This window comes from Mixophyes fleayi, chromosome 7 (genome assembly GCF_038048845.1).
Source record: "Mixophyes fleayi isolate aMixFle1 chromosome 7, aMixFle1.hap1, whole genome shotgun sequence".
NCBI classification, from domain to species: domain Eukaryota; kingdom Metazoa; phylum Chordata; class Amphibia; order Anura; family Limnodynastidae; genus Mixophyes; species Mixophyes fleayi.
This window is the reverse complement of record NC_134408.1, coordinates 111,752,908-111,779,017: the sequence shown is the minus strand read 5'-3', so window position 1 is coordinate 111,779,017 and position 26,110 is coordinate 111,752,908. Positions and strand designations below refer to the sequence as shown.

At 42.6% G+C, this 26,110-nt stretch overlaps 1 protein-coding gene across 1 annotated transcript in view; it reads right to left on the bottom strand.

Moving 5' to 3' along the window:
* LOC142097987 (putative methyltransferase DDB_G0268948) overlaps positions 1–24,165 on the bottom strand; it is an 84,870-nt gene extending 60,705 nt beyond the window's left edge. The window contains exon 1 of the mRNA XM_075180343.1: positions 24,055–24,165. Coding sequence (XP_075036444.1) covers positions 24,055–24,165 — 111 coding nt within the window. The remainder of the gene's footprint in view (positions 1–24,054) is intronic.
* Positions 24,166–26,110: the final 1,945 nt, after the last annotated feature.

Genomic DNA, 26,110 nt, shown 5'->3' with positions numbered 1-26,110 from the left:
TCTCCCATCCCCCCCTTTTACCTTACTGTGCCTCTCTCCTCCCCGTATTCCTTACTGTGCCTCTCCCCTTATTCCTTACTGTGCCTCTCTCACCTCCTTTTTCCTTACTGTGCCTCTTTCATCTCCTTTTTCCTTACTGTGCCTCTCTCATCTCCTTTTTCCTTACTGTGCCTCTTTCATCTCCTTTTTCCTTACTGTGCCTCTCTCACCTCCTTTTTCCTTACTGTGCCTCTCTCATCTCCTTTTTCCTTACTGTGCCTCTCTCACCTCCTTTTTCCTCATAGTTTGCCTTTCTGCTTAATTCCCTTTTTTCACTTACCTTTCTATTAGCTTTTCTTTTCTTCTCCTCTTTTCAGTCTTCTGTCTTCTTGCTTCCTCTCTGCACTGCTCCTCACTGAATGACAGGCGTGACTTGATGATGTCAAGCCTGTCATTCAGCATTAACAGAGCAGAGAGGAAGGAGGGACGCCTGCGCGGCCGCGATCAGGTGAGTAGATCTCTATTTTATTTTTTTTTGCTCCCCCCACCAACGAAGAGGAGCAGCCCAGAACCCGCCCGCAAACCCCCCGACCCCCCCTCCCGCCCCCCGCCGCCGCCGCACAGCAGGCCAGCAAACGGTTCTGCCGAACCGCAACTAGTTTAGGAATAGGTTCTATAGAACCGGTGCGAACCGGCTGAATCCCACCACTGTATTTATATATATATATATATATATATATATATATATATTTAATTAAATGTAATAGAGATTGCAAGAGAGATACAGATAACAGAATTATCTATTGAGTAAATATCGAACATCCATCACTGTCTACTACAGCTAGTCAAGGGATTATTGCAAAGGCCCTGTAAAGATGTAAAACATAGCGCTCAAAAGAAAGACAGCGCTGTGGAAAGTGATTCAAACTAATAATATACTGATTGGAATGACAAATATAGATATTGCAAAAGATGGTTGCAAATAGTAAAACACATATTTAATAACAAATATTAAAAATAGACAAAAACTGCATAAAACTGCATAAAAACAAATTGATCGATATGCTGCTTAATCGGAATAGTATCCTTTTATATTGATCCAGCTCCATAAATAAACGGTGACCATTCATATACTAAAAACCACATAGCTCCGCTAATCGGAAGATAGTTCCAAATGATTATATTCACAAAATGTGGGCAAACAATGGGAAGTTTCGTTATATCCTAGGCTCAAGTGGTAAATCTAGACAGCTTGGCAGCGGGCTCCAAATTTGAGTAGTTAAGGCATAGTTGCCTACTCTCCCGGAATGTCCGGGAGACTCCCAAATTTTTGGGAGTTCTCCCGGACTCCCGAGAGAGCAGGCAAAAATCCCGGAACCAGCATCTCCCCATTGTTGTAGATGGTGGGGGCGGGGCTAACCGCGCCATCGTGGCCCCACCCCCTGCTACGATTGGGCAGAATTTCCTAAGATTGACAGGGGCGGAGCCTAGCGGCACACCGCACGTGACCACGGCCCCTCGACAGACCCCCTCCCGGAAAGCTGGTCTCAAAAGTAGGTAAGTATGAGTTAAGGCTCCCTAATATTAACAGGTAGTGGACTTTGTTCAATTGCTGCTCCCAGATGCAATAAGGAGTATAAATCTTACCGGTACCAGTAAGGAGTTTTTCAACCTTCCAGAGGGAATAAAGCCACTGCAATTAGCCTCTGGCAAGGGACCTGAATATACCACAACGCTGATCGAATTACCCTGCATCGCAGGAGACGTGCACCTTCGAAAGTTGTCTGATCGGAAACAAAGTTAGTTGTAACAGATGTTCCTACTCAATTGGTCTCCTTAGGAGCATTCAAATGAAACAACAGAGCCAAAGCATGTCCTTACTTAATTCCGTGACTGACCTCTGATGCGTTTCGTGCTAGTCAGAGCACTTTCCCAAAGCTTAATGATCAGTCTTAGTAGAACCACCTGTAACAGATACTGGATTCTACTACTACCAATCTTGATTAGCGCTGGCTTACCCGAGTCTAACGATCTCCCCAGTGTTCACCAAGAACCGCTGCAAGGCGGGGTGGGCTTTGCTGCCAGGAGTCGCAGGTCGCGGTCCTCAGGTTCACCCCAAGATGTAGTGCAGCGGAGTGGAGCGGAAGATGCGGAGTCAGACAAGACGGTTCGGTGCACAGGAATGGAGTCAGGCAGAATCAGGAGCCAACTCGGAGTCAAACAAGCCGGGGTCGGTACACGGGTCACAAGAACAGAGAGATGGTCAGCAAGCCGGGTCGGTACACAGGGGTTGGAGAGCCAGGATAGTCTAACAGGCAGTGATCAGCACACAGGAAGACACAGGAGACTGGAAGACACAGCAATCCACGAAGCACAGGAGCCAGGAACAGGAAGTGAACTTGTTGCTCTGACAAGGCTGCAGTGTCCAGGTGAGCTTAATATAGTCTGTGGATAGTAAAAGCCGCCTCCCAGCCACGATCATGTGACCACCCAAACCAGGAAGTGCTGCTGTACACAGAGACAGGAAATCAGCAGCAGAAAGCAAGTAAGTTTGTGACAGTACCCCTTCCCTTAAGGGTGGACTCCGGACACCTAACAGGGTTTTAGGGGAAATCTTTTATGGAACAGTTTGAGTAGACGGGGAGCGTGCAGATCAGTGGCTTTTACCCAGGTGCTGTCACTCACCGGACTGTGAGTGCCATTTCCCGTGTGTTCAGGAACCGTGGCCGTCTGCCATCCTGAGGGTCTGCGCATGTGCAGCCCTTATCAAACCTTCAGTACCTGTTGCTTTTAATTGATTGGATGATCAGGCAACCCTCCCTATTTAAACCACTTGTGATCATTACCTGGTTGCCTGATCTTGGAGTCTCATTCCCCATGAGCCTCTGAAGGTGTTCCTGTGTTCCTCGTGTATTCAGCTCCTGCTGATTCCTGTTTACTGCTATTGTGGTTTCCAGACCACTTCAACTCTCCTGTGTTCATCGTGCCTGCACTCAGCTGATTCCTATCTGCTATTACTACCGGACTCCTGTTCGTTTCAACTCTCCTGTGTTCATCGTGCCTGCACTCAGCTGATTCCTATCCGCTGCCTCCGTTACTACTACAGAGTTCCTGATCGTCTCAACTCTCCTGGGTTTATCGTGTCAGCTCTCCGCTGCCTCCGTTACTACTACAGAGTTCCTGATCGTCTCAACGCTCCTGTGTTTATCGTGTCAGCTCTCCGCTGCCTCCATTACTACTACAGGGTTCCAGACCGCCTCTACTCTCCCGTGTTCAGCGTGCCTTCTCTCCGCTGCCTCCACCACTACTACTGGATACCAGACAGCCTCAACTCTCCCGTGTTCTTCATGTTTCCAGTTCCACTTACTACTGCTTCCTGAGTATTGCTTCGTTGATTCTGGATTACCTGCCGTGCGCTGCACCAACCTGATTACCGCTTCCACCCTCCAGTGGTCTCTCCTCCTGCCGGCCTTCAGCCGTTCAGGTATCCCTGCACGTCTCTCTGACAGCCTGCTCTCCTGAACCGCTGTATGCATACTTTCCATTGACTTTGCTTTTGTATTGCATATCCATCTGGACTGAGTTGTGTTCTCCTCCGGAGCCTCCTATCCACTGAAGCTATTGTTACCATTGACTTTGTTTCCTATTGCCTGGATAGCTATTGTGACTTTGTATACTTCAAGAAGTGCTTGTCAGTTATCGTTGTATTGTGGATATCATCGTGGGATCAAGTTCTGTGTGCCCCGTGTATACTCTGCTTTACATTCATCTCCTCGTGCCCCTTCTCACATATATATAGCATTGGTACAACTTGCTGACGCAGACCACTGACTCCTGTTCCCTGTGACACCAGTTTCAAGTATCCTCTCACATAAGCAGTGGTACAACTTGCTATACGCAGACCACTGACTTCCCCATCACCTACCTTCACCTGGATTCCATTCCTTCACTATAGACAGCGGTACAACTTGCTATACGCAGACTGCTGACTCTCACTACCTCCTCGCTACTCCTGGACATTCCTCCTCACTATAGCAGTGGTACAACTTGCTATACGCAGACTGCTGACTTTCCTCACGTTTCCTTGTCCATCTGGTTCCTCGTGTACATTCATCTACTCATTACCAGTTGCTGCTAGTCATAGACTTTCCTCGAGCATTCTCTCACCATCTCCTGTTTCTCCTGTTCCGTTGTCACCCTGCTACCAGAGAACCATAGTACCAACTATATTACTCTGGTAAGTCCATCATCTGGTGATATCCTGGGCAAAGACTCCTAGTGCCCGTGACAGGTGCGCTCCTCAGGGCCATAACCCTTCCAATCCACCAAGAACTGTATGGAACCTTGAACTTTGTGAGAATCCAGAATAGTCTTAATCTCATATTCCACTTGATCCTGGTCCACAATAGGAGGAGGAACTCTTGATGGAGAGGAGAATTTGTTGGTTACCATTGGTTTTAACAAGGAGACATGAAAGACATTTGGAATGCGTAGGGAAGGAGGCAGACTCAATCTGAAAGCTACCGGATTGATGACCTCAGACATAGCGAACAGGCCAATGAACTTGGGAGCAAATTTCTTACTGGGAACCTTTAAACTAATGTTTTGAGTGGATAGCCATACCCTGTCACCGATAGAAAAGCTTGGGCTTACTCTCCTCCTCTTATCATAAGATTTCTTGGAACGAATGGTTGCACTCTTTAAATTCCTCTCGGTTTGTTCCCAAATAGAAGAGAAGTTACGAAACAATGAGTCCACTGTCGGAACTTCGGAAGGTGTAATTTGAGAGAAGGTGGGTGGTCTAGGATGGCAGCCATAAAGAACAAAAAAGGGGGAGTTAGAGATGGCCTCATGAAAATGATTGTTATGGGCGAACTCGGCCCAAGGGAGAAGATCCACCCAGTTATCTTGATTACTTGAGATAAATATTCTTAAGAATTTTTCTAATTCTTGGTTGGTTCTCTCCGTAGACCTATTGGACTGGGGATGATATGCAGAGGAAAAATCAAGCTTAATTCCGGACTTACTGCAGAAGGACCTCCAAAACTTTGATATGAACTGTGATCCACGATCGGAAACAATATGGTGAGGACAGCCATGGAGGCGAAATATTTCTTTAATAAAAATATCGGCTAAGGAGGAGGAAGATGGAAGGCCTTTAAGAGCAATAAAGTGGGCTGTCTTAGAGAAGCGATCTGTGACCACTAGCACCACAGTACAGGATTTGGAAGGTGGAAGGTCTGTGATAAAGTCCATTGAAATTTGTGACCACGGGTATTCAGGAATGGGTAATGGGAGCAAACATCCATAAGGTTTTTTCCTAGAAGTCTTGTGTTGAGCATATTTGGAACAAGCAGAAACAAATTTATTCACATCCTCCCGTAAAGAAGGCCACCAGTAACTTCGGGACAACAAGTCCCAGGTCTTGCGGATGCCGGCATGCCCAGAGAAGAGAGAGTGATGAGCCCAGCTAAAGAGTTGAGTGCGCAGACGTGGCAGGATGAATGTTTTGCCCGGAGGGCAACCCTTGTTCAGGCGTGTAGTTGCCAATACCCGACAGGGGTCTACAATGAATTTATTGTCCTCCAAAGGTTCCATATCAGCTGGATCAAACGAGCGAGATAAGGCGTCTGCCTTCGTATTCTTGGATCCCGAGTGAAAGGTGATGTTGAAATCAAAGCGTGAGAAGAATAAGGACCACCTTGCTTGCCGAGGGTTTAGACATCGGGCAGTACGTAAGTAAAGCAAATTCTTGTGATCGGTATATATGGTGATTGGAAATTGTGCCCCTTCTAGTAGATGTCTCCATTCGGAGAGAGCCAACTTGATGGCCAGGAGCTCTTTGTCGCCAATCCCATAATTCCTCTTAGCAGATAACAAGCGATGGGAAAAGAATCCGCAAGGATGAAGTTTGCCAGAAGGGCTCCGTTGTGACAGTACGGCTCCAGTACCAACAGAAGACGCATCTACCTCCAGGATAAAAGGACGTGAACAATCAGGCTGTTGAAGAATGGGTGCAGACGAGAAGAGAGACTTTAATGATATAAAGGCTTGGATAGCCTCAGTGGACCATATGCTAGCATCAGCAGATTTACGGGTCAATGCAGTGATGGGAGCCACAAGAGAAGAAAAACCTTTAATGAATTGGCGATAGTAGTTGGAGAATCCTAGGAAGCGTTGGGTAGCCTTAAGACCAGAAGGTTGAGGCCAGTCAAGTATGGCTTTCAATTAGGTGGGGTCCATCTGCAGACTGGTGCCAGAAGTAATATATCCCAGGAAAGGAATTTGTTTCTGCTCGAAGGTACATTTTTCTAATTTGCAAAACAGATGATTCTACAGATACGAGAGAGGACTTCCAGTACATGACTGCGATGAGATACTAGATCTTGAGAGAAGATGAGGATGTCGTCCAAGTAGATGACTATGGATTGATATAAGAGATCTTGAAAGAGCTCATTCATAAAGCCCTGAAAGATAGCCGGGGCATTGCATAACCCGAAGGGCATGACCAGGTACTCAAAGTGGCCATCTCGGGTGTTGAACGCAGTTTTCCATTCATCCCCCTCCTTAATGCGTATGAGGTTATACGCTCCTCTGAGATCAAGTTTAGAGAAGATGGTGGCACCCTTAATACGGTCAAACAATTCGGAAATCAGTGGCAGAGGATACCGATTTTTAATGGTAATAGCATTCAGACCTCTGTAATCTATGCAAGGGTGGAGACCCCCATCTTTCTTTTTTACGAAGAAGCCAGCCCCCGCTGGGGAGGCAGACTTGCGGATGAAGCCCCTCTTTAGATTTTCTTGGATGTACTCCTCCATAGCCTTAGACTCCGGAAGGGAAAGGGGGTAAACACGGCCCCTAGGAATAGGTTTACCAGATATAAGGTCAATGCCACAATCCCAGATTCTTTGAGGAGGAAGCCTATTCGCCTCCTGTTGACAAAAACATCAGAGAAGGCTTGGTATGGTACAGGCAAAAGAGTCACAAGAAATTTTTGGGAACGTCTGGGAATATCTGGAGGGACCACTTTCTGAAGGCAGTGAGAGTAGCAGGACTGTCCCCAGGACAATATGTGACCTGATTTCCAGTCTAAGGTGGGAGAATGGAGACGAAGCCATGGAAGTCCTAAAATGACTGGGTTGGTAGATTTCTGAATTACTAGAAAAGAGATCATTTCCCGATGAATCGCTCCGATCTGGAGAGGGAGGGGAATAGTGCATACCAGAATGGACCCCTCAGGAATTCTGTCCCCATCAATGGCCAGCAATGAGATGGGTTGTTCCAAGGCTTGTGTGGGAATAGCGAATTGTTTAACTACTGTGGCAAAGATGAAATTTCCTGCGGCTCCGGAGTCAAGAAGTGCAGACTGCCGGAAAGTCTTCTGTCCTAACTGAAGGGAAATGGGGATAGACAGGCAATCATTAGTACAAGGAACTGACTGAGGCTGAGAGAAGAGGCCCAACGATACAGCTCCCAAACTCGTTAGGCCCTGTCGTTTGCCGGGCGTTTAGGACAAGAACTCAGAAGATGGCCACTCTCTCCACAATATAGACACAACTTGTTCCGAAATCTCCTCTCCCTTTCTTCGGCCGACAGGCGGGTCCTCCCCAGTTGCATAGGCTCTTCGGGAGTAAGAACGGGTTTGGAAGTTGGGGGCCAAGCGAATCATACTGCGCCGAGATTGTTCCTTCTCGGAATTACGCTCCTTAAAACGCAAATCAACCTTGACACAGAGAGAGATGATATCATCCAGAGACGTAGGGAGTTCCTGAGATACCAGCACGTCTTTGATCCGGTCTGAAAGGCCCTGCCAGAACGTAGCTACTAGAGCCTCGTCGTTCCAGCGAAGTTCAGAGGCCATTGTTCTGAAGTGGACCGCATACTGTCCCACAGACTGGCTTCCCTGGCGAAGACGTAATAAGCCGGTAGCGCATTAGATACCCTTCCTGGCTCATCGAATATCTTCTTGAAAGTGGACAAAAAGGTGTTGAAGTTATATAGAATGGGATCATTCCTCTCCCATAAAGAGGAAGCCCATGCTAAGGCTTGACCGGACAACAGAGAAATCACATAGGCCACTTTTGTTTTTTCGGAAGGGAAGTTCCCGGGTAATAGCTCGAATTGTATGGAGCATTGATTTAAAAATCCTCTGCAATATTTGGGGTTCTCATCGAACTTAGGTGGGTTAGGTATCCGTAACTGCGAGGAAGAAGCTGCCGCTATGGGCTGGGGTTCTGGGGCAGCCACTGCCAGTGCAGGTGGTCCGCTAGCCACTAGGGTGTTCTGGACAACATCCAACCGGGCGGATAAACTATTGAGGAATTTTAAAAGTTGCTCTTGGTTAGCCTCTTGCTTATCCATCCTTCCCACTACGTGCTCCAACAGGTCTTTTGCTGTCAGAGCACACTGGTAGAGCACATCCATGGTCAGAGCACACTGTAACAGATACTGGATTCAACTACTACCAATATTGATTAGCGCTGGCTTACCTGAGGCGCGGAGTCTAACGATCTCCCCGGTGTTCACCAAGAACCGCCGCAAGGCGGGGTGGGCTTTGCTGCCAGGAGTCGCAGGTCGCGGTCCTCAGGTTCGCCCCAAGATGTAGTGCAGCGGAGTGGAGCGGAAGATGCGGAGTCAGACAAGCCAATTCGGTGCACAGGAATGGAGTCAGGCAGAATCAGGAGGCAACTCAGAGTCAAACAAGCCAGGGTCGGTACACGGGTCACAAGAACAGAGGGATGGTCAGAAAGCCGGGTCGGCACACAGGGGTTGGAGAGCCAGGATAGTCTAACAGGCAGTGATCAGCACACAGGAAGACACAGGAGACTGGAAGACACAGCAATCGACGAAGCACAGGAGCCAGGAACAGGAAGTGAACTTGTTGCTCTGACAAGGCTGCAGTGTCCAGGTGAGCTTAATATAGTCTGTGGATAGTAAAAGCAGCCTCCCAGCCACGATCATGTGACCACCCAAACCAGGAAGTGCTGCTGTACACAGAGACAGGAAATCAGCAGCAGAAAGCAAGTAAGTTTGTGACACCACCATATAAACTTATCCTGCTTTACAGACACAGGTGTTGGTGTCAATCGGTCTAATTGGGGTAATTGGTAAGACTAATACACAGAATTTTACAAATCAATAATACATTTAATAAAAACAGAGACATTCATGTGTTAAGTAAAAAAACACATATGAAGATAAAAATCAAAAAATATACAAATTATTTTAATAAAAAATATTTTTATAAAAATATAATATATAAAAATATATATATAGAGAAATGTAATAAAAAAAACTCTTAAAATATTAAGTAATGGCAGTACATAATTATTCAGTTATCAACATTCCTATAGAGAAAGACATCTTTGGAAGAAAAATATTCTCAATCAAAAAAAGGGTGGGCATTATTTGAATTGTTTGTATCATCTGCAACATGCCAATAGCATGTATCAGATAATACAAACAATTTAGATAATGCACTAAGAAAGCATAAATCAGTTGAGGCAATTATGATCTAATGCTTCATTCAGAGCCATAGGACTAAGAGTGGATAAATTGAAAATCCAAGCTAATTCACGCAAGACAAAGTTTCATGAATCTGTTGCCTCTTCTGACGGTATAGGCTACATGTTCAACTGCTGTCACTGTAAGACAGGTAGGATCACCCTTATGGTGGTCCGCAAAATGCTTAGAGACACTGTGAACTTGTACTTTATTAAAAATATTCCTCCTGTGTTCTCTAAAACGTGTTTTCAAAGATCTTGTAGTCCTTTCCACGTATTGTATCACGGACTTACCTGGTTCTCGCCGCTCCTTCCGGAAGCCCCGTCAGTATAAAACTCTCACTCTGACACTCGCTGAGTGTCAGAGCAACGCTTACCTGTTCCTGGCTCCTGTTCTTCCTGTGAAATCCTTGTGCTTTCCAGCCTCCTGTTGATTGCTGTGTACTGACTCCTGCCTGTTTCAGTATTCTGCCTCTCCAACCCCTGTGTACCGACCCGGCTTGCTGACTGCTCCTCTATTCTTGTGACCCGTGTACCGACCCGACCTGATTGACTCTATGCTTGCCTTCTGATTCTGCCTGCTTCTCCTTCCTTTGTAAAGACCCGGCCTGATTGACTACGCATCTTCTGCTCCTACTCTGCACTACATCTTGGGGCGAACCTGAGGACCACGACCTGCAACTCCTGGCAGCGAAGCCCATCCCGCCCAGCCCATTGCGGCGGTTCTTGGTGAACACCGGGGAGATCGTTAGACTCCACACCTCAGGTAAGCCACCACTAATCAAGATTATTAGTATTATCCAGTAATCCGTTACATATTGCAATTTGCAACCACATTCTAACACATATACCACATATGTAGTGTCACAATTTATAAAACTTTTGATAGGGAAATCCACTCCTACATTATTCAATCTAATACTCTTAGATTTATCCACAACATGTTTACAGGTGAGGCACACAGTTTTGTTACATCTAAAACACCTAACCGGTTTCCTAGGGAGCCAGTTGCCCCCGGAAGAGGTATTCAGTGTTTTTAATAGACTGGGGGCCAAAATTCTTTTCAGGTCCAAATTTTTCTTAAACACCACAATTTGTTTAGTCTCTAAACAATTGCTCAATATATTGTCCTGTTTTAAGACTCCAAAATTGGTCTTGATAATATTCCTTATCTGTTTAGATTTAGAATTAAATGTCGATATAAAAGCGGGTGTCATACCTCTACTTGATTGTTTGTTAGCTTTTTTAGTAGAATTGAGAAGAGAGTTTCTATTGAGGGTTAGAGCAAATTTCTCAGCTTCTTTCAGCAGTGGCTCAGAATAACATCTATCTTTAAATTTGGATAGCAAATCTGTTGTTTGTCTCAAACTCACCATCATTAGAATAATTCCTCCTTAATCTCCCTACTTGACTTTTGGGAATGTTTTTAATCAATGGCCCATAATGTCCACTTTTAAAATGTAAAAAAATTACAGCATCAACAGGTTTATTATAATAAGTTGTGATGATCCTGCTTCCACATACAGAGAAGGTGATATCCATAGGGTTAACTTCTTGGATCTATCATTCCAATCAGGATATTATTAGTTTGAATCACTTTCCACAGCGCAGTATTTCTTTCGAGCATTATATGTTTTACATTTAAAAAATAGGCCTACTTATTGCTTGTGTGGAACTACAGGGCCCAGAATTTTAGGTGGTCAGGCGCCTTGTCTGGACGGACCAACACGCGGGTGTGCGCTACCATACCAGACTGCAGGACCGCTAGACCGTTAGATATACGGCTTTTTTTCCATCCATAGTAGGAGACCGCGAGTATAGTAGTATAGCAGAGTGAGGGTCGTGTTTGTCATCTTGAGACGCGTATTCGGTACTCTATACTCTGAATCTCAATATTCACAGTAGAATAATTGGAGTGATTTTTCCTGAGTATTTGGTTGCAGTAGCAGTGCGGTGGTGCAGCAGCCCTAGGGATAAGAGTAGATTGAATATATGGATACATGGATACAGACTACAGACTGCAGGCTCCAGAGTATTGAAAAGGGGACAATAAGAAGGCCCGTTGTATATGCAGTGTGTGGCTTCTGTTGAAGTTGAGAGATATCTGAGCTACTTTAGAATATATGCCGATCGTACTGATACTGGATTTGGTGTTTTTATTCTAAACATCTCTAACAATTCTATGTTACTATGTTTATAACATCATGGAATCTATTGTTTGTATTATCGGGTCCCCCCTCTTTTTTTCTCTTTTTTTTTTTTGCTGTGTATACTGAAGTGTTCAGATTTTGATTTTAAATTCTAGCATCTGAACGGTTGTAATTTGGAAGGAAGAAAGAAGAAGGGGAAAGAAGGGAAAGGGAAAAAAGAAAGATAACAGTATAACTGTGGAAACGATCTGCTAGGAAGGGAAGGAAGAAGGAAGGAGTGTGTTAATTGGTATGGATAGATACATGGATAGAAATACTGGGGGGAAGAACCCTGGAGCGTAAAGTGGAAGATCTAAACACTCTGAGGTTAAATTCCAGGCCACCTGTAGCTCCTCCTCCCCCACATTGAAATCTCCTATACCTTCTTTGAAAGCTGGTATATCTACAGCTATATTTAATTCTTATTCCCTGACTTCTCCTTCAGCCATAGAGATGGCTATAGAATTATCACTTATATTAATGCCTTTGATTCATCAGAAATTAGATAGTATACATGCTACTGTTGCTATTGCAATGACACTGTCACTCACCGGACGGTTAGTGCCTTTGGTCTGGTACGTGGCTCTCTCTCATTCCTCCCGGCGCCTGTCCTAAGCGGCGGCCGTCCGCCATCTTGACTGGATTGCGCATGTGCAGGACTCTTGAACTTAAAACCTTGCTTTTAATCCTATTGGTGAATCAATCACCACTCACTATTTAAGGCACCTGTGTCCTTTGTATTGTTGCCTGTTCTTGGTTCTCATTCCCTTGAGACTCCTAGGTGTTTCCTGTGTTCTGCTTGTGTGATCAGTTTTGCTGTGGACAAGTCCTCTCTGCTCATCCATGGTAAACTTGCCCGCTACAGACTACCTCTACTCCGCTGCATGCCTACACCTGGACAAGCCTTATCTGCTCTTCTGTGGTAAACGTACCTGCCACAGACTATTTGCTATTCAGCTGCTTGCCTGCATTTGGACAAGTCTCCCTTGCTCATCAGTGGTATACTTGCCGCTACAGACTACCCGCTATTCCGCCACCTACCTGCACCTGGACAAGTCTTCCCATCACTGCAGTGGTACAACTTGCTATCCGCAGACCACTGACGCTCCCGCTACCTACCTGCACCTGGACAAGTCTTCCCATCACCGCAGTGGTACAACTTGCTACCCGCAGACCATTGACTCTCCCCGCTACCCACCTGCACTGGCACGAGTCTTCACTGCACATCAGTTGTTATACCTATCTCTGCGTTATAGTTGCAAGTCGCTGACTCTCCTGCTGCATAGCTGCAAGTTGCTGACTCTCCTGCTGCATAGCTGCAAGTCGCTGACTCTCCTGCTGCATAGCTGCAAGTCGCTGACTGTCCATTGACATTCCTTATCCTAAGTTGTTGTACTGTTCCAACCATTCACCATACTGCCCAGAGGATCGCTGTGATAAACTCCACCCCTCTGGTAAGCATAATCACACCTGGTGAATCCTGGGTAAAAACTCCTAGTGCCCGTGACAGACACAAATTAAAGCTAATGCTAATCGTATTAATTCTCTGGAAACTAGACTTAGTGACATTGAGGACTCTAATGAGGCTCTACAGGTGGAAATGTCTTCTCATAGTAAAACAGTTAAGATGCTGACTGAAAAGTTAGATGATCTTGAAAATCGTTCTAGACACAATAATCTTCGTTTTATTGGTATTTCTGAAATGGTGAAAGGAATTGAACTGATAAAATTTTGGGAATCTGAGTGAGTTGAAGGTTTGGGAGTTTCACCTGAAGTTAAGAGTGTTACAATCGAGAGAACCCATAGAATGGGTCCAGAACGTGGAAATGTTGATAATCGCCCTAGATCGGTTATTGCTAAATTTCTCAACTATAGAGAGAAAGCAATGATTTTGCGATCCTTCCGTAAGACTGAATCTTTTATAGTAAGGGGGTCAAACATTTTGATATTTCAGGACTTCTCTACTATGATCTATTAGAAACATAGGGAATATGCTTCAATTTGTAGAGTTCTTTCTAAAAATCAAGTCCAATTTGCTCTGATCTATCCTGCTAAACTACAAATTACTTATTAGGGTCAAATTTACCTCTTTGAAGATCATGTTAAGGCGAGGGAGTTTGTAAATCAGATGAATTTGATTAGAAAATCTAGTCAGCGGCGCCCTGCAGGTCCCGGCGCCCTAGGCAACTGCCTAAGGTTGCCTAATGGGAGTGCCGGGCCTGGACGCAGCTAAGACCATACTGCTTTGCGATGGTTCCTGGTGAACACGGTCTACTCGTTAAACTCCGCACTCTTCTGGAGTAGCGCTATACTGTATGAACCCTAGAATTCACATCGTAAAGACCTATTTATCGTTTGAGACCGTGACATGGGTTCATTGATCCATGTAGGGGTAATAACCATACTGAAAGAACTTATACTTTTCAATCTGGGGTATATCATACTTTTTCACGCATTGATTATTTGTTGGTCTCCAATTTGTTGATTTCCAGAGTAAGTTATTGTCAAATTGGAAGTATTCTATTTTAGGATCATGCCCCGGTTCTGATAACTGTGAGGGCCACTCAGCTGTCTTGGAAGTTTCCCGCATATTTAGCACAGTCAGATCATTTCAGAATATATCTCAATCATAAATGGCTGGATTTTGTAGATGACAATTTAGAGCATTGGAAAGATATAGGGGTAAATGTATCAAAGTGCGATTTTGCAAATTCAGCGATTTTCTCGGGAGAGTTGAAACTCGCAGATGTATGAAGCTGAGATTTCATGCAAAATCGCCAGAGTTCTGCTTCTGTCAAAATCGCTATTTGCAAAATCGCCAGAGATCAAACTCCCGACTGTTTGCCACTGCAGCTATACAAGTCTAAAATGTATGAAACTGCGAGTTAGCAAACTCAGGAGAGTTTGCTTCAAAACACGCCAGATACAACACGCTGCTTGATAGCAGCGTGTTGTACAAACACATCACTGTTACACTGCCCTGGCTGTGTTAAAATGTTAAAGAATAGATAAAAGTGAAAAAAAAAAAGCTTGGGGTCCCCCCTCTATTCCTGCTTCACCCTAGTGCTGCCTGACTAGTGCTGGTCCTGTGAAAATCGTGGAAAAATTTTGCGTGGGGTCCCCCCAATTTTCACTTTACCAGCACTAGGCAAACCAGCCAGGGTTGGCGGCACTATAGCAGTGGGACACATGGCAGGGGTCCCCCTGCCATAATGACTAACCAACCCTAGACTGTTCAGCCCTGGGCTGGATTCCCTAGGGAGTGGGGTCCACCGAAAAAAACGAGCAGGCCCCTCCCCCTAGAGACCCCCAGCCCAGTGCTGATAGCACTAGGGCTCTTCCTACTACCCCTGGGCTGTGGGTAGTAGGGTAATACGGCGATAAATAGTGAAAAAAATAAACAGATGCCATTTTGTTTTGTGGAACTACAAGTCCCAGCCTGCCAGGTTGCCCAAAATAGTGTGGGCATGCTGCTGCTTGTATAACTACAAGCACCAGCATACCCACGGCAGCCAGGGCATGTTTACACTTGGAGAACCACAAGTGCCAACATGCCCTGACATCCCTGGCTTGCTGGGACCTATAGTTCCACAAAAAAAATGTTAAATAAACCACAACACCCTGATAAATACCATATACATTTATTAAAAATAAAAAAAAACACAATAAACAAATTAACCGCCCTCATTTACACCACATGTATTTATTAAAAATAATAACACCCCAAATACTCACCACAGATGCAATCTGGATGCACAAAACAAAATGGAGTCCGTTTATTTTTTTCACTATTTATCGCCGTATTACCCTACTACCCACAGCCCAGGGGTAGTAGGAAGAGCCCTAGTGCTATCAGCACTGGGCTGGGGGTCTCTGGGGGGGGGGGGGGAATCGCTCGTTTTCTTCGGCGGACCCAACTCCCTAGGGAATCCAGCCCAGGACTGAACAGTCTAGGGTTGGTTGGTTAGTCATTATGGCAGAGGGACCCCTGCCGTGTGTCCCACTGCTATAGTGCCGCCAACCCTGGCTGTTTTGCCTAGTGCTGGTAAAGTGAAAATCGGGGGGACCCCACGCAAAATTTTTCCCCGATTTTTATATTTGGGAATCCAACTTCCAAAAAATATGTATAATCTATATTCTTTGAATGTTAACCCAATCGTTAACAAAGTAATTGGTCAACTGAGGAGATGGAGTTGTCTTCCCCAATCATATTTAGGTCGAGCAAATTTAATAAAAACTATTTTTCCAATGTTATTATATCCGTTGCAATTTTTGCTGGTTTTGTTAACTGCGCCAGATGAAAAACTGATAGATAAGGAATTTCGTCTATTTATTTGGCAAGCTAAGAGACCTAGGATCGGCTTGCTTAAATTGCAAAAGCCTATATCAAGGGGGGGATTAACTTTCCAAATTTGAAGATATATAATCAAGCTGCAATTCTTAGGTATGCTCACGAATGGCTTAATGCCCGAAATGTTTGTTAACTTGGAAGCTGATACTGCTTGTAGCTTGGTCTCCTTTTTACATTTATCTAGACAAGGGGTCTGATTCATTAAGGATCTTAACTTGAGAAACTTCTTATTTCAGTCTCCTGGACAAAACAATATTACAATGCAAGGGGTGTAAATTAGTATTCTGTTTTGCACATAAGTTAAATACTGACTGTTTTTTCATGTAGCACACAAATACCAACTTTAAATTTCAGTGTACAAATAAGCTATCAAGTATTTGTGTGCTACATGAAAAAACAGTCAGTATTTAACTTATGTGAAAAACAGACAACTAATTTTCAGTATTTAACTTATGTGCAAAACAGAATACTAATTTGCACCCCTTGCATTGTAACATGGTTTTGTCCAGGAGACTGAAATAAGAAGTTAAGATCCTTAATGAATCAGGCCCAAGATCTTTTGGAGGAATGGAAAGATAGCTCCTTATTATTTACTGCATGGAAAGTTTGGGAGTAACTCGAATAAAGTATAAGCTTAATTGTAACTATTCGCTTTATCTACCATTTTATAAAAATCCTCATTTTAGAGAGGGGAAAGCTATATTTCCATTCAATATATGGCAGAAGAGGGTAATCTCCAGTATTAGATCACTAGTGGACTAGCAAGCTAAGAAAGTACTTACTGTAGCTCAGATTATTGTGAAATTCGACTTGCCTTATACTTTTATGTTTTTGCAATTTATCAGGCTCAACATTATGTGTCATAGTCATTAAACACCTTGCAGCCCAAGACTTGACAAATGAATTAAATACAGTATTCTCTAAATCAGGTTGTCCAACCCGCGGCCCGCGGGCCGAATGCGGCCCAGCACGCCTGTAAATGTGGCCCAGAAGAAGTTTTGGTTGTGGCAAGGGGGCAGCACTGTTAATGGGAAAAAAATCCTGCAAAAAAAAGAAAAGAAAATACTTACCTTGCGGTCACGCGGTCACGTCAGCTGGTACTCCGGCTCTCTCCCTTGTCTCCTCCTCCGTGATGTCATCACACCCAACATCCATTGCGGAGCGCAGCACAGAGGAGTCACTCGCGCGAGAAGGACAATCAGCAGCACAGAATTTGAGAAAAGAAGAGAAGAGGACAGAAGAACAAGCCGATTAAAAGGTAAGTTAAGGGGGATTTTTATTATTATTTTAAGGGACGCTGACCAGTGAATAAAAATCACCTGGTCCTGGAGCATCATGGACCTTATCTCCCTGCTACATACTTCTACTTGTAATACTAATGGGGCATTATATATTATTCTCTTTGGCCCATTATAAGTTGTTATCCCTTAACTAACATAGTGGTGTAATTAGCAAAACAGGTCACAATTTGGGGTCGCAGTGATGTATATGTCAGGTACCGCAGGCCTGGTCAGGGCACCCTGATATACAATGCCTGGCTTAAAGGCACTTTATTGATATTGCATTGAAACAATACAAAAAGTGATTATAGTATAATAACTAGAGAGGATTTTTTGAACAGGGCGATTGAAAGGTAAGTATAGGGGATTTGAAAAAAAAGTGATATATATATATATATATATATATATATATATATATAAATATATATATATATTTTACTTTTTTTCTCATATATATATATATATGTTAACTATGTTTTCTATGGTTTTTTGGAGGATCAGCTATCGTTATTGTTAGTGTATCTTATGTGCGGCCCAAACCAACTCGTCGTCTTCCAATGTGGCCCAGGGAAGCTAAAAGGTTGGACACCCCTGCTCTAAACCATTGTTAGATCGAGGATCTATTTCTGTCCATTACAAACTTTTACAAACATTATTTGACTTCACGAAAATTTGTTCGGGATTGTCTTATTGGAGGAATTTTTTTCGTCAAGTGACTTTAGATATGATTTTTAAATCAATTGTATTTTCTATTAAGACCTTATTTACAAGTACATATAGGGAAATGTTTTATAAGATTTTTAATAGGGGATTTTTATCTCCACATCGAGCAAATATTATGGGTTTATCTGAATCGGATTTATGTCGAAATGTCATAGTTCAGGGGCTATGGTTTTTCATTGTATGTGGGAATGTCCCTACATTAAACGCTTTTGGCGGCAGGTTCATTGCTATGCATTGACGTATCTTTTGAACTATGTTCCTTGGTCTTTTGAATGGACTGTATTGGGAGTTGTAATGGTATCCTCTCGTATAATGAGGGGAAGTAGAAAACTACATAGGTAGAAAAGAAAGAGGAGGGATAGCAGTGTTCTTCAAAGTCTCCAGTAACATTCAGGAGAGATCCATTGCTCCATTGCTAATTGTCATTGCTGAGATAGAAGTCATTGGGCTGGCAGGCTTGGTCTTCTAAATCTGCAGTCACATTGTGTGTTACAATATAGCACAGTACAAAGAGGAGAACTCCATTGCTAATCGTTATTGCTGAAATAGAAATAATAGGGCTTGCAGGCTTGGTCTAAATCTGCAGTTACATTATACTGTACCATAGCTCACTCAGAAACAGGAGAGGTGGCAGGGTTCAGTGCTGAAACAGAAATTATAATAAGGCTGTCAGGTTTCTTAAAAGTCTCCAGTGACATTCTCCTGTGACATAGCCCATACAGAAACAGGAGGGGTGTCATTGTTCTTGTCACTCTCCAGTCTCAGTCATGATGATACAAGTGCATAGTGGTTTTAAGTCAGGGAAACAATAAATGTAAAAAAAAGTTGTACCTTTTTAAAGAAAAAAACACCTCTCTAATAAAGGTGAAAGTTTACTGTAGAAAAACATAAAATTGCCAACATGCCATTCTACCCAAAATAATACCAAGCATAATAGCATCAGCTAGCTCCCTTCTATCAGCTAGATCTCAGCACCTGCAATCTACACTGTCATCATATTCACCCTCATCAGTGTGTACTTCATCCTCAAACAATACTAATTCATCCATGCTGGAATCCACCATCATAGAAGTCTACGTACTTTGATGTAATTGCAGGCAATTCTTTTCGACCTGTCTGTTAGTCTTGGGAAAGCTTTTTTCCTAGCAGCACTTTCCAGAGAAACTGAAGGAGGAGAGGTCATTGTGTCATGTACCACTAGAGCTGTCAGCTTGCTGACCAAGAGCTCATTTCATCTCCTGAGATCTGGGTCAGTTGGAAATAAAGAGAACACATAGCTCTTAAACCTAGGATCAAACACAGTTGCCAAAATGTATTGATCCAATTTCAAGATGTTGATAACTCTTGGATCCTGGTGAAGCGAATAAAGTACTTAATCTACAAATCCAACATAATTAGTCGAATTGCTTTGTTTAATTTCCTCCTTCAATTTCTCTTGCTGCTTTTCAAAAAGTCTAATTAGGGTAATCACTTGACTCAAAGTAACAGTGTCTGCACTCTCTTCACAGGTGACTACTTTGAGTGGTTTTAGCACCTTGCACAACACGAAAAGTATTCTCCACTGCGCTGGACTAAAGTACATTCCCCCTAAATTCTATTCTTCTTGCTGCTGCTGCATTCTCCTACATGCTGTTGCAGAATCCCGAAAATGACCCTAAATATTTCGGGACACAGACAGCATCTCCTGCATGTCATTGTCATTTTTTAAAGAGTTCTGTACCACCAAGTTGATTGTGTGAGAAAAACAGGGAATGGAATTCCACTGCTGTTATGCTCTAATAATATTGGTGATATTATCAGAAATCACATATCCTCAGGAGAATTCAAGCAGGATGTTGCCATGACATCCCTTAGTTTTTCAAACAGATTGTCAGCGGTATTACCTCTGACCTGCACCTTGTCTTGTCTCTGATAACAACCCACTCACTCCCGCCTTCAAGACTTCTCCCGTGCTGCTCCCCACTTATTGAATTCCCTACCACACTCAGTCAGATTTTCCCACAGCATTCAAATCTTTATATGGTCTTTGAAAACCGATCTCTTTTTTAGAGGTGACCTTATCCTCGATAACACTATTCACACTAATGCACCCTCACAACTATCCCAATCTCCACTCTGAGCCACACTCACTCCTCTTGTTTCCTTTAGAATGTAAGCTCTCTAAGGAGCATGGCCCTCCATACCCTTTGTTTCATGTCTCCATTCATGTTGTTTGCCTTGTCTGTTCTTGTATGTCTTGTTTTATGTATGTCCTTGTTTTCCCTATTGTACGGCGCTGTGGAGCACTGTGGTGTCTTACAAATCTACGATAATAATAATACTAATAGTAATATTAATAATACTACTACTACTACTAATAATAATATTATGCCTCTTAGTGAAGCAGATGATATACAGAGTAGTCTGCCTGTGAAAAATGGGATGTACTTGGGTACATGCTGCTGCTGTTCCTGCTGATGAAGGTGAATCACCAATCCAGTGGGCTGTCACAATCATATAACCTTTAGTTTGCCCAGTTTCGCTTGTCCCCATTTCTGTGGTTAAGTGTACAGTGGGTAGAATGGCATTTTGTAGCCCAATAACTAAATTTTTATGAACCTTCTGGTAGAGGTGAGGAAGAGCTTTTCCTGCAAAATGGTGTTGTGTTGGAATTTTCTAACGAGGACAGAAGACCTCAAGTAACTGTCTAAAACATCTTCATTAATAGTAGATATTGAACGCAGATCTAATACTAATATAGTCGCCATGGCGTCTGTGAATCGCTTTGCGACTGGGTGACAGCTTTCATACTTGCTTCCTCTTGCAAAGGATTGTTTAACAGTCAATTGTAAACTACTAGTAGTCTTCTTCTTGGTCTGCTTCTGGGTTGAAGATCCACCCCCAGCAGCAGGAGCAGCAGCAGTGGGCCATAGCTCAAGGATTCTTCTGTGGAGTCCTGGATAGGGGAGTAGTCATCTCGCCTTAGAAACTTCGATGTAGGACTAACTCCGATCACTTGTGAGGATATTGATGATGAAGGTTTTGGGGGTGTGGATTGCAGGTGCTGGGATCTAGTTGAGAGAAGGGAGGTAGCTGATGCTGGACTGCGTTTTGTTATTTTTTAGCATAAGTTTCTGATTTTCACAAAAGCTTTCCATGAACTGTCCTCAAATGGTGTAACATGGATGAGGTTCCTAGATGGTTAAGGCCCCTACCTCTACTGACTGTGGCTTTACAATGCTACAAATGACTAGACAACTGTTGTCAGGATTTGTGTAACAATAATTCCACACATAAGAGGTGGAATTTTTGGTCTTATGCCCAGGCATGACAACGGCATTCTTCTTATCACTGGCAAGAACTGCTGCAGTCTTTGTTTGAAAGTGTATGAAAATAATATTGTGACCTGTGAAATGGTCAAGATTGACTGCAAATGACTTAAAATGAGTGTTATTGAGGTTAATAATAATGTAGGGGGGGGGGGGAAGCTAAATTATGTGATTTTAGCAAAAACATAGGGATATTAGTAAAAAATAGGGATCCAAGGGCAGTTTTGCCAAAACCAAAACATGAAGTTAATCCAGATCCAAAACCAGAACACGGGAGTCAGTGAACATCTCTACTACTTAACCCTCCCCCCAACTAGTACTATCTTTAATACAGATGTCCAGCATTATATTAGCCACTACAGTATATTATCAGCCCCAGCTACTCCACATTAATAGCCCCATCAGCAAACATTACATTAGTACCTCTCCCCCAACATTACATTAGTAGACCCTGTCAGTGTATGAAGCTGCAGATTTTTCAAACAGTCTTTGAAATCTATTTACTAGCCCATTTCCAGTACCCTCTATCAATGTGTTAGGACCTCTGCCCAAGTCTCCTTACTCCCGAAAGCTTACTCTGGTGTCACAGATCACATTTCTCCCAATGAAGTCAGCATCATCTGTACAGAATTGCTGAACCTACCAGTAGCTGGAGCTCAAACACTAGTGTCATAGAATAAAGCTAAATTCCCACAATCTCTGAACACACCCCAGGTTAGGCTTAGCTAGCCAAGTTTCCTGATTTGGCCTCTGGTGTCAAAGAGGTTGATGCCTTCATGACCCACACTCCCCTAGATACCCTTCTAGGTTGGCTCCAGGATGACTAATTGTTTCTTGTCCAGATTAATTCCATTTAGCTAAATGAGGAAGATCAGTTTGCTTGATTAAGTGAACCTTCCAGAATATACCTTAAATGCTGTTTCAACTTAGATGGGCTTCCAGCTTACCAGGAATTTCTGTTTGAGGAGGAGGGTAGTTATATTTAAATTAAGCCAGGTGGTTGTGGTTAAATCAGATTTGTAGCATTGAGAACAAGATATATAAATAATCAATATTAACACAACCACCTTCAACATTGTAACATATCATCCACTGAGAAATAATTCTTCCCACAGTAATCGATAATAGCACAATTATGCACAGTACATAGTCTATCCACAGTACATAGTCTATGGAGCTTGCTACCAGGTGTCATGAGATAATACAGTGCATTTAGAAAGTTCCCAACCTCTTATTTACATGGAACCCTATTGATGTATAGAATCAGGACATTGACCAATTGCAGGTGGGCATTTAAAGGTCCATTGAGTTGTTCGTGAGGGAGAGAAGGTGCCAGTGAGTTTAATTCCATGATGGTGATTGTGACCCCTCCATCTCATCACAGAATCCACCAAGACCCACATTTTTTTAATAGCCTTGTTACATAACTCTTAAAAACTTTTTTTATTTGATCTGCAAATTTATCATTTCTGTTCTGACACTCGTTCAGCAACATGTATCCTGACTCCTGTGTCCAGTGTCTTGTGCCTCCCTGTACTCTTGCCTGATCCTTGTGTACCCGTCCCTGGCTTGCCTGAATACTGTCTGCTTTAGTGCTTATCGCACAGACTCTGATTCCGCCTACTGATCCTGTACTTCGTCACCTGCTAGTGTACCCGTACCCGACTTGCCTGACAACGCTCTGTACCTACCTGCATATCAGTCTCTCTATTCCTCTACAGTGCTACATATTGAGGCAGACCAGAGGATGGCGACCTGCGAGCTTTCAGCAGCAAAGCCCATCCTGCCTTGCGGCAGTTCTTGGTGACCACCGTTAGACTCCGCATCTCTGGGCGGACAGATTCAATCTTGATTAGCACTAGAATCTGGTACTTTAACTGTCACAATAATCTTATTATCCCCCAAAAATACATTACATTAATGCTCCCATACATATTACATTAATACCCTTCCCCAACACATCACTGGGCTCTGCACCCTGTCTGCCAGCATAAATATTCTGCCCTAGGCTGAAAGACAGAGAGCTGAGAAAAGTCGGATCATGCTGCTTATCCTTACTTTCAGCCATTGTACATTTTATATTTATAGTTGATACCTGGGTAGGAGCCAGCCACCAGGAAGCACACCAATGCCAGGACTCTCTCCCTCTAGGCCTGGGATAACAAACCAGGGCCCTGGGTCACCCTCCTACCATACGAGGGTAGCTGGGCATGCATTGTGGGCTCCTAAGTCAAAGGGGTGTTGCAGGGATATCCCACTGAAGCTACTTGTGATGCATATTTCTCTCTCATTCAGCTCCTGGTGCAAATAATGGAACACAAACAGGCAAATTGGAGAAGGAGAATCTAATCTTATGTGCATGCACACTTATAGAAGTCTCATCAGAAGCGTACCTTCTATACTAAACTTGCACTGAGTATTCTTTATAGGTGTCACTTCAGCCAGTATCAGATATGTATTGCAAAGAGTATGGGACAGGACCATGAGACTGGGGGGTATTTCATATATTTGACTTTGTAACTAGATAAACATGTCCCAACCGCATGTAAGAAGGATGTTTTGCCATTTAATAATTTGATGATCAGATGGGAAGACAATTAAATGGGAACATAGTTTCACAAAAATTAAATGTACAACAATCCCCATAACTTTAATCCACTATTGCAATTGCTTGTAATTTCTTTAGGCACAGAAAATCTTGAAAACGTATTAACTTACCTTCTCTTCCAAGTAGCTTAAAATAAGGTTCATTACTTTTTGGGAAACAGGGCACATCTGATCCTGATAGACTTTAGAAAATTCTTTAAGTTTGAATACTTCAATATCCATCTGTACAGTTCTGAAGATTTATAAATGTGAACAAATGCAATTATAGTTTTTCAATTATCATGTTTTGCAAGAAATGTTTTCAGACATATTAATTTCAAAATATTTTCAGAACATTATATGTTACATGTCACCTAACTACTAACATATATGATGGAGAATCCGAGTGCTCAGTTTCTAAAAAAATAAAATAGGTGCACTCTCTACTGTCTGTAATAAGCCTTGTGATGTACATGCAGTGCTACCTTTAGGAAATGTTGGGTCCCAATAACAAAACATGAAACAAACATTTTTGGTCACTATACCAAATTGTCGCTATGTGGTCTAATATGTTACTTTTTCGATGCTAAATAAATATGTAAGATTTGGCAGTTTTACCTTGAGTGCTGTGAAAAACAAAGTTCTATATAAATACATATATACGCCACACACTAGCACCGTATACACCCCCACTTCGACCACTGTGTACACACACACGCATACAAACATATAAAAAAACAAAAACGGGGATACTGTGCACTAAACACATAATTAATGCTGTACCAACTACTTTTTATATTAGCAGGGAATGTTATTTAGATATAACACAGCGCGTAACTCCAAACGTCCCAAAAGTCAATGTTGAAAATACTTTGCCTAAGTCCAGGCGGCTGCCTATTCCCATTAAACCATATGGTGGACTGGAAAGTATATAGAATAAAACATATGGGATAGGGCGCCAAAATAGTATAATGCTCTATTACAATGGACACAATGGACACTGATACCAAGAGCCAGGAAATAGAATGATCCACAAGTGTAATATGATAGGATATTCTAGATAATAGCAGAGTTGCCACAGAAGCCAGTGGGTACAGGAGGAATGATAGTTGTCGTGCAGACACTCTAGAACACCAAACCCCTCCAATATTGATATGCGTACCAGATAAAAAAAACTTTAATGCTTATCTGATTGGAGTCAATGATAATGGCGTAGTTTCTCAGTACTATACCATGATGGTTTTTTCTTTGTACTCTTGAGAACTACTATTTGATACATAGATTTATTGCACATAAAACTTGGAAGTATCTCACTCACATAGATAAATATAAAGATAGCTTATATGGATAATAATGTACCATCCATAAACGGATATAGATGAATAATGATGGAAGAATCAAACCAATATTCCATCTGCAACCGTTGTAACTGTGACCCCACTGAGTCCGGATGACGTAAAGAATGGCCAGAATAAAGTAGACCACAGGTCCCCAACGCATTTTGTCAGGTATTTGTTCCATATTCATTACTTCATCCCATCTTTGATTGCTTAAAAAACCCCAAAACAACCTGATGATATATATATATATATATATATATATATATATATATATATATATATATATATATATTTCTATATACGCAAATAGATATATGGTGATATTTATGCACATAGATAGATAGATATACACACACACACACACACACACACACACACACACACACACACACACCAACTTCAGGGGCCTGAAAGAAATTTAAGAATATGAAACGATCATTAACGCTCCATTAGCTTCAATATTTACTCTCTCAGACCCTAAGAATAAAAAAGAACCTAGAAATAGATGTAAAATGTAATATATCTTGTATATACAATATTAAATATTAAATTTTACACCTATTCAGAGATGGATAGGACCGGAAATTGGGCACTTTCAGGAATGATGTCTGTATTGGATACTAGCATGGTCACCCGGCATTGAGTGGGTCTGATTTGTAATGTGTAGCAGTTTTTATATATTGGTAAATTATTTAGTAAATAGATCACAAATGGTATTTAGAAAATATGGTTTCTTGCTTTGTCACGTTGTCATTATGTCGTGTTGTGGTGAGGATTCCTTCCAACAGTCAAAAGATTGTTTACAACCAAAAAGTAATGTTTTCAATATTTGTCGCTTTGTCGCATTG